The sequence below is a fragment of the Zingiber officinale genome, chromosome 1A, assembly GCF_018446385.1.
Source record: "Zingiber officinale cultivar Zhangliang chromosome 1A, Zo_v1.1, whole genome shotgun sequence".
In the NCBI taxonomy this organism is placed as follows: domain Eukaryota; kingdom Viridiplantae; phylum Streptophyta; class Magnoliopsida; order Zingiberales; family Zingiberaceae; genus Zingiber; species Zingiber officinale.
Window position 1 is genome coordinate 2,747,558 of NC_055987.1, and position 9,254 is coordinate 2,756,811.

The 9,254-nt window shown below is 42.8% G+C and overlaps 1 protein-coding gene across 1 annotated transcript; it reads left to right on the forward strand.

Moving 5' to 3' along the window:
• The first annotated feature begins 2,385 nt into the window (after positions 1–2,385).
• Positions 2,386–2,859, forward strand: LOC122039062 (agamous-like MADS-box protein AGL80). Its single transcript, XM_042599075.1, has one exon. It carries the CDS (start codon positions 2,386–2,388, stop codon positions 2,857–2,859), a length of 474 nt encoding a protein of 157 aa, XP_042455009.1.
• Positions 2,860–9,254: the final 6,395 nt, after the last annotated feature.

The window sequence follows — 9,254 nt, forward strand, 5'->3', positions numbered from 1 at the left end:
GCCACTTTAAGAAACGTGCACACACGCTACAGGAGCCCTATATAAGGGGGGGGGGGGGGTCCTGACATCAATGGAGGTATGCTTTACGTGATTTCTACTATTACGTTACAGTTCTCGCTTCTTGTTTCTTCTTGCTTCGCCAGAGAGTGACTTGAGCGTCGGAGGGCCATCGCCGGGAACCTTCTTCTGTTTCTAGTACTTTCACTTTCTTAGTTCCTAGTACTTTCACTTTCTCTTCTTCTATTTTTAGCTTGAGCATCGGAGAGCCAATGCCAGGGATCCTCTCCCTGATTTTGTTTTGTTTTGCACAGAGGAGCGAGGTCTTCATCCGATCAATAGAACGACCACCTCCCCGACTTACCAACTTTACGCTTTCGGACAGGAACAATCTCCTTCTCAATCTCCATGAATTTCACTCATCTCTCACTTCATATCCATTGAGCATCAGTATTTACTTATAATGGAAATTGAAAAACTTGAAGATAGAGTGATGAATGACAGTTGCTTATGTGAGTTAATTGCTAGCTCCTCCAACTTAGGAGCAAAGAATGAGCTCAACCAACTATACTACGGATGATATGGTATGTTATGAGTGAATCCAGAAATTATATGGCAAGTGATGTAGTAGTCAAAGTTAAAGTGAGGTGGTGGTCAAAGTCAGGGTTAGGTGACATTGATGTTTCTAGTACAGTAATGGTTAGTAGGCATGTATAGGGCGTAGACCTATCTTAAAGATGAAAAATGTGACATTGATGTAGAGTGTGACCTTAGGAATATACGAAGTCAGGATCTTAGACGGAGACAATGTCAGCATCTACCTTTGAGGGAGAGTGTCAGCGACTGGGGTTGAGAGAGAGATGAAGCCAGTGATCATAGTAAGGACCGAGAGGGAGTCTAATATTGCTAAGACTAATCGAGACTAAGAAAAAGTCTAAGACTGAGGGAGTCTGAGACTGAGACTGAGAGGGAGTCTGAGATAGAAGAAGTCTATTGCTGAGACTGAGAATGAGAAGAAGTTTGAGAGGGATCTGAGATTGAGAGAAAATTTGAGACTAAGAGAGAGTTTGAGACTGAGATGTACTAGGGTCAGAAGTTGAGACTGAGATATGATTGATGATTTGTCCTTTAATCAGACTTACATGGCGGAGATGAGTGCCCTGAGTTGGTTAAACCGGGTCTAAGTCACATCTAAGCGGAATTAACCTTCTCGTGGATCATGTTTGACCCATCTTAATTTTGATTGACAGATTAGCATGACTCTTGATCCACGGGACATGTAGGAATTGAAGGAGACCGTTGTGGGCCGCATCAATAATAATATACAACAAAATATTTTTTTTTTTATCTGAATTATATGGACACTGATATCGCCGATCGATTGACTTGGTAAAGTAATACTCTGATCAGCACGACTCTTGATCAGCTTTCATGGTTTGAATCAATCATTTTTTATTGATAAAATAATTTTTTTTTATCTAATTATGCGAATTATATTCATGCAAGATACACGTACATATCTTAATAGTGGTTTATATGGTTATATTATTTCCTGTTATCATTGCACTGGCTTATGTAATTAATTAATTTCCTTTTCCTAATCCAAAACCAATTTTGTGTTGATTTTTTTTTTTAAAAAAAGATTTGAAATTTAAAATTATGATTTCTTATTCAGGAAGGAAATAGTTAACATATATATATAAGATGGGAAGAAATATTACAATTTGAAATTATGAAAGGAAACATGTTGGTCTTCCATTAATATAATTGACGGGACTCTTGATCCACGGGACATGTAGGAATTGAAGGAGGCCGTTGTGGGCCGCATCAATAATAATACAACAAAACTTTTTTTATTTTATCTGAATTATATGAATAATGATATCTTCGATCGATTGACTTGGTAAAGTAATTCTCTTATCAGCACGACTCTGGATCAACTTTCATGGTTTGAATCGATCATTTTTTATTGATAAAATAATTTTTTAATCTAATTATGCGAATTATACACGTACATATCTTAATAGTGGTTTATATGGTTATATTATTTCCTATTATCATTGCACTGGCTTATGTAATTAATTAATTTCCTTTTCCTAATCCAAAACCAATTTTGTGTTGATTTAAAAAAAAAGATTTGAAATTTAAAATTTTGATCTCTTATTCAGGAAGGAAATAGTTAACATATATATAAGATTGGAAGAAATATTACAATTTGAAATTATGAAAGGAAACATGTTGGTCTTCCATTAATATAATTGACGGGATTCGTTTCGCTTCTTTTACAAATTCAACAATAATTTCGACTCCAAATGAAAATCTACTAGTAATTTGTATAAATTGATGGAGAGCGATTAATACAGATAAGCAGTCGATTAAAAGATCGCCATGAGGAGGAAGAAGGTGAAGCTCGCATGGATCACCAACGACGCCACGAGACGCGCCACCTTCAAGAAGCGGAAGAAGGGCTTGGTGAAGGAGGTGAGCGAGCTCGCCACGCTCTGCGGCGTCGAGGCGTGCCTGGTCGTCTACGGGCCTCAGGATGCGGCGGAGGCGGAGCCGGAGGTGTGGCCGTCGCCGGCGGAGACGGCCCGCGTGGCCACGCGCTTCAATAGCATGCCGGAGATGGACCGGTGCCGCAAGATGACCAACCCGGAGGGCTTCCTCCGGCGGCGCGTCGCCAAGCTGCAGGACCAGCTCCGCCGCCAGGATCGCGAGAACAGGGAGCTCGAAGCGAGCCTCTTCGCCCACGAGATTATGGCCGGCGGGCGGAGCCTGGACGACGCCGGCCTAAATGACGCGGTGGGACTGGCGCAGATGATGGACATGAAGCTGAATCTGGTGCAGAACAGGGTAGGATAGGAGACGATGAGGAAATTGAGCTGACGATGTCCTTCAAGAATCCCACTCTGTTTGATTTGTCTATTTGCTCCTATTATGTGCTGGCGCCTAAACGAGATAAAATCTTGATATTTGAATAATCTTCCAGAAGACTAAATTCTAAGACTAGAGCTTCGTTTGTTTTCTGTATGACTTCTATTATTTTGCATGTTATTAATGATAGATAATATTTCTGGAAAATTTTGGAGATGGAGCCGTGAGAGGGTGTTTGAACGGAAAATTTAATCACCAACAGTTAAGTATCCTTCCACATTTATTACCGCATCACAAGTGGAAATCTCACGTCGTTGAAATTTTCTTACCGCTGTCCTTGTCATTGCGCAGCCGAAACCACTGAAAATAACAAAACACAAATAACAAGTAACATAGGGTTGCTGATAGTATAATAAAAAGGAAGAATTCCAAATTCAACTGGATCGGTCGGATACGATCATTTTCATTGTCGACGATATGGAGAGTGAGAAAAAGACTGAGCTATTGTTTGCCTCAGGTAGAATCATGACGTGTTTACCTGGTGGGTCGACGAGCTCCCTGGGATCTCGCCGAGCATCGCCTAACATGAGCTTCATATCCGATCAGATGTCCGGCTCGTGAAGCAGCGGAAAAGGGACTTAGCGCGGCGCAGAACCTGATCATCCGGGCATAAATAGAGAACTTACTGGAAACTGGACACATCCGGTTACTCCAGTTCCCGAGTTTGCTTGCTAATGTGGTACTGGTCTCCAAGTCAGACAACAAATTAAATGACAGGTATGCATCGACTTCCGAGACCTTAATAAGGCGTGCTCGAAGGATTTCTATCCGCTGCGTCGATTAGACCAGATGGTGGACTCTACGGTGGGCTGTGAGCTGATCAGCATGCTAGACACATATCAAGACTACCACCAAGTGTCGCTTACCAAATAAGATCAGGAAAAGGTTAGCTTTATCACGATCGACAGAATGTTCCGCAACAATGTCATGTCATTCGTGTTGGTGCAACCTTAGGTCAAGGTTGACCTGGTCGACCTGACTCGAGTTGACCTGACTCGAGTTGTGTTTTGATGTTTGACGAGAAGAGAGTTGTATTCTTGATGTTTGACAAGAATAGGTGTTTGGGAGATTGTAGGTGCAACCTTAGGTCAAGGTTGACCTGATTCGGGAAAAGTCCAAGCAGGGAGTTTGGCACGCGAAAAGTCCAAGTATGGAGACTTGGCACTGGAAAATGTCCAAGTACGGAGACTTGGCACGGGGAAAAGTCCAAGCATGTAGCTTGGCACGCGGAAAGTCCAAGTATGAAGACTTGGCACGGGGAAAAGTCCTAGTGAGTGAAGCCAGGCAGTCGGAGAAGTCCTGGTGAGTGAAGCCAGGCAGTCGGGAAATCCTGGTGAGTGAAGCCAGGTGAAAATCCTAGTGAGTGAAGCTAGGTGAAAGGGAAAACCCTGGTGAGTGAAGCCAGGTAAAAGTCCTAGTGAGTGAAGCTAGGCAGTTTGGAAGTCCTGGTGAGTGAAGCCGGGCAGATTAGAAATCCTGGTGAGTGAAGCCAGGTGAAAACCCTAGTGAGTGAAGCTAGGTGAAAGTCCTGGTGAGTTAAGCCGGGCAAGGGAAAATCCAGATGGATCAAGGGTGATCGAACATCTGGTGTTGGGAAGTCCAAGTAGATCAAGGGAGTGATCGGATACTTGGCACGAAGAGGAAAGTCCAAGTGGGTCAAAGGGATTGACCGGACACTTGGTGGGGAGTCTTAGCAGGTCAAGGGAGTGACCGGATGCTGAGCATGATGTACCAATAGGTCAAGGTTGATCGGATATTGGTTTGGAAGGTTTGGGACTTGGTTTGGGCAAAAACCAAGCTCTGGATCGGTCTGCAGACCGATCCAGTGATACGCTTGTGTATTTGATCGGTCTGCTGACCGATCAGATGACAAACAGAAGGCACGATCGATTTGAGCTTCGATCGGTGCGGGACCGATCGATAGCCCGATCGGTGCGGACCGATCAGGCGATATCTGATCGGTCCGACCGATCGGTGACGATCTTGAAGAGTGCAAGGAACCACACTCATAAGCACGATCGGTCGGACCGATCAAAGCATACTGATCGGTCCCCACCGATCGAGCACGATCGCAGCTAGCGAGTCCGGAGAAAGCGCCGATCGATCCGTGGACCGATCGGCACTAGCCGCGACACAACGGCTATATTCCTTCGTGTTTTCTTCACGGTATAAAAGAAGCTGTGGCTTCGTTATCGCTTCCTCCTTAGAACTTTGTTCTTGTGCTCTAGAGCTTCGCTCTTACCGCCATCGAGCTTTGCTGAGCTCCTCGTGGTGAAGCTTCGCGTGAGCTTCTCGATTGGATTCTCGTCACTGCTGCTGGTGTGAAGCTGCTGCTTCATCACTCCAGTCAACAAGAAAGGCAAGCAAGTGTTTCATATTGTCTTTTGCTTTCTTGTATCTGCTGTACTCCTATCTTGCTTGTGCAAGAAACATTGTGGCGAGGTTTCTCCACCCAGAAGGAGTATATTGTATTAGCCGGTTCTCCGGGGACTCATCCACCGACGGATTGGTAGGCTTCGTCCACCTTACGGACACGCCGAGGAGTAGGAGTTCATCTCCGAACCTCGTTACATCGGTTTGTTTGAGGTTTGTCTTCTTTTCCTTCGTTTCTACGTGTTATTTTCCGCTGCGCTAACCCTAGTTTGTAGAAACGCGACGATTTGGGGTCGGCTATTCACACCCCCCTCTCTAGCCTCCGTACGAAGGATCCTAACAAGTGGTATCAGAGCAAGATTGCTCTTCGTCGGATTAACACCCGGAGGAGCACAAGCTAGAGAATGGATCGACTCGGAGAAGACATCACGTTTCCACCCTTCTACGAGTGCTGCGACTTCGCGTATTGGAAGGTAAGAATGAGGTATTTTCTTATGACTAACCTTGAAAATTGGAGTTGTGTTCAATTAGGTTTCAAGCCTCCGATGGACAAGAAAGGAGAAACCCTAGAGAAGAAGGAGTGGACCAAGGTGCAAATCCACCAATCAACCATCAATGATGAGGTAACGAAAATCATTGAATTTTCTTTACCTAATGATATTTTGTGTAAGATAGGAGGATACAATAATGCCAAGGAGTTGTGGAACAACTTGGCCAAACTCCATGAGGAGAGCCCCACTTCAAGCCATGAAGAGGAGCCTAGTGAGCCAAGTAGCTCACATCGTGGAGGTGAGGAATTAGAAGTTGAGGGCTACTCAACATCTAAAGAAGAAGAGGAGGTGAGTTCTTCTTCAAGATCGGAGCACGAAAAAGAAGCTTCTACCTCCGGGAGGGATGAAGAAGAGAGCATCCATCCATCCTCAACCCTAGGTAACTCAAACACTTTAAGTTCAAGTAAATTGCATATAATGTGTTTTGAGTGTAGGGAATTTGGGCACTACAAGAGTAAGTGTCCAAAGAGGGTTAGAAAGACCCCACCGGCACCAAAGGTCAAGAAAGCCGGAATCCCGATACGCAAAGGCAAAGAGCACGTGGTGTGCTTCCAATGCAAGCAACGGGGACACTATAGGAGTCAATGTCCAAGGGGGAGGCAACCTCGCAAGGACAAGAGACAAAGCACGTGTATAGGGGGAGCTAAGGCAAACCCTAAGGTAACATTTAAAGCTCATTCTTGCAATTCTAGTAGGATGCATGCTAGTAGTCTTATTGCCATTGTCAATAATGATAAGCATGTTAACACTAGAAATCGATACATGTGCTTAGGAGCCAAGCATGTTAGCCTAGATAAGAACAATTCTAGAAATGCTAACCCTAGAATTAACTCATCTAAGGCTAAGGAAAATCTAGATAGAAATCCCAAATCATCTAGACACATGCCTAGGAATACCTCAAAGAAAAATGATAAATCAAAACTTGAGGTATTAGAGAAAGAAAACCAAGTCTTGAGGTCAAGACTTGATTCTCTAGAAAAGGCTCTTAAGGATTTGACTCTAGGGTCTAGGGGTCAAAAACCCAAGTCCAAGGACAAGAAAGGTTTGGGTTACAAACCTAAGTCCCAAGTGGTCAAGCCCACTTACCATGATGTTCCATTCGATTATGGAATAAAATCTAGGGCTAGGAAGACCACCCCCAAGGTCACAAGGGGAGTCACCCCTAGAGTTGGTTTTGATGAGTCCCAAATGACCAAGGCTTTAAAGCCTAGGAGGGTCATTAGGAGGGTTGCTAGGGAAGTTATCCCTAGTGAATATTTAGTGAACCCAATCAGCTCAAATAGGTATTGGGTTCCTAGGAGCATCTTCTCTACCCCATAGATGGGTTAGAGAGTGTCAACTCCGATTAGAAGGGTAGTTAACCCAACTTTGAGGAAATTGACACTCAAGGAGCATTTTCAAGGTTTTTGGGAACCTTTGAAAATGAAATGGAATATTTACTCCTTGGAAGAGTAAAATGTGCCATCATGGAAAATGATGATGTTAATTTCAATTGACACAATTTGGGAAAATCTAGAGAACTCTTGAGGAAAAATGAAACATGCCAAGATTTGAGGATAAATTTGATCTTTAAGTGGCATGAATGAATCTAGAGTTCAAGAAGTGTCAAAATTAGGATTTTGGCATATTAGGGCAATCAAGGGTTAAAGCTTAAGTATTAGCTAAGGCTAAGGATACTTAGATAGGTAATCTAGGTATGTCTTATTCATGCTAAATCTTGCCGTGATTGTTTACCCTCACATGTCATGACATCATATTTAAGTTTGTCTTTTGAAATGTCATGATAATGCTTAGGTTAGTTTTATGTCATGTTTATTTAAGTTTCAAACTTCATGCCATGTCATCATCTCTTGCATTAATGATCAATTTAAATTGATTTAAGGATAGAAACACAATTTGATATTGAGATCAAATTGATGTTTAGAAAATGCATGAGAATCTAGCCTAAGATAACCTAAACCCATATCTCACATCAAAATTGACTTGGATGTGTTTGATACACCTTAGATGTGTGTGAGATATTAGGATTGTGAGTTAGGATCAAGGTGCATAGTTCTTGTACCTAGATGAGACTAATTCAAGAAGAAGGATCATAGGGAAAGCTTATGTACAAGTCATGTACATTTAGCCCTAAGATTGTGGTCCTAAATTAAAGGGTTAAAAATCATTTCAAAATTGATTTGAAAAACCTTAATGAAGCTATTCTAGTGATAGCATTCATCATTGAACATTGTGATACAAAGTTTACTTAACTTTGAACTATTTCAAAGTCTTTTGAACTTTGTATCAAGATTGAAAAATGGAAGTTATTTTCATAGAAAACTATTTTTCCTTGATAGTATATGTTATGAGGAAGGTATCCTTAAAATTTCATAATTTTTGGAATTTTCTGGAATTTGTTGTGAGTTTCTGAATTTCGGGAGAAGGAAATCAGAACTCGAGTCTGTCCAAGGCTGGATCGGTCACTAGACCGATCCAGGGAAGGCTGGATCGGTCTGGGGACCGATCCAGAGGGGTCCGTGCTGAATTTGCTGAATTTCGACTGTGCTCTGAAATTTCAGTTGTGGGAGTTGAGTTTCGGGTTTCTAAAGGTTTGAAACTCTCCAAGACATTGTTGGTGCAATGGTCAAGGGGGAGTTGACCTTTAGGGGGAGTTTTACCTATTAAGTCAAGGGGGAGTTTTTACTCCTAAAGACTTGAGTGATATGGGATTATCACTAAATTGACTATTGAGTTTAGTATCAAGGGGGAAATTAAGGGTTTCAATGAAATGTATGAGACTTTCATTAGGAAGAAACTTTTGACCTTGATTCCCTCTTTTTGATGTGTGTCAAAAAGGGGGAGAGATGTCCCAAGGGGGAGAGTGTAGGTTTTGGAAGAATGTTCAAGGAAGAACATTGGAAAACCTAAGTTAGGTTATCGAGTTAACCTAACTTGATTTTGGATTTTGTCAAACATCAAAAAGGGGGAGATTGTTGGTGCAACCTTAGGTCAAGGTTGACCTGGTTGACCTTACTCGAGTTGACCTGACTCGAGTTGTGTTTTGATGTTTGACGATGTTTGACGAGAAGATAGTTGTATTCTTGATGTTTGACAAGAATAGGTGTTTGGGAGATTGTAGGTGCAACCTTAGGTCAAGGTTGACCTGGTTGACCTGATTCGGGAAAAGTCCAAGCAGGGAGCTTGGCGAAAAGTCCAAGTATAGAGACTTGGCACGAAAATGTCCAAGCACGGAGACTTGGCACGGGAAAAGTCCAAGCGGGTAGCTTCGCGGAAAGTCCAAGTATGAAGACTTGGCACGGGAAAGTCCAAACAGGAGTTTGGCACGGGGAAAAGTCCCGTGAGTGAAGCCAGGCAATGGAGAAGTCCGGTGAGTGAAGCCAGGAAATGGGTGAGTGA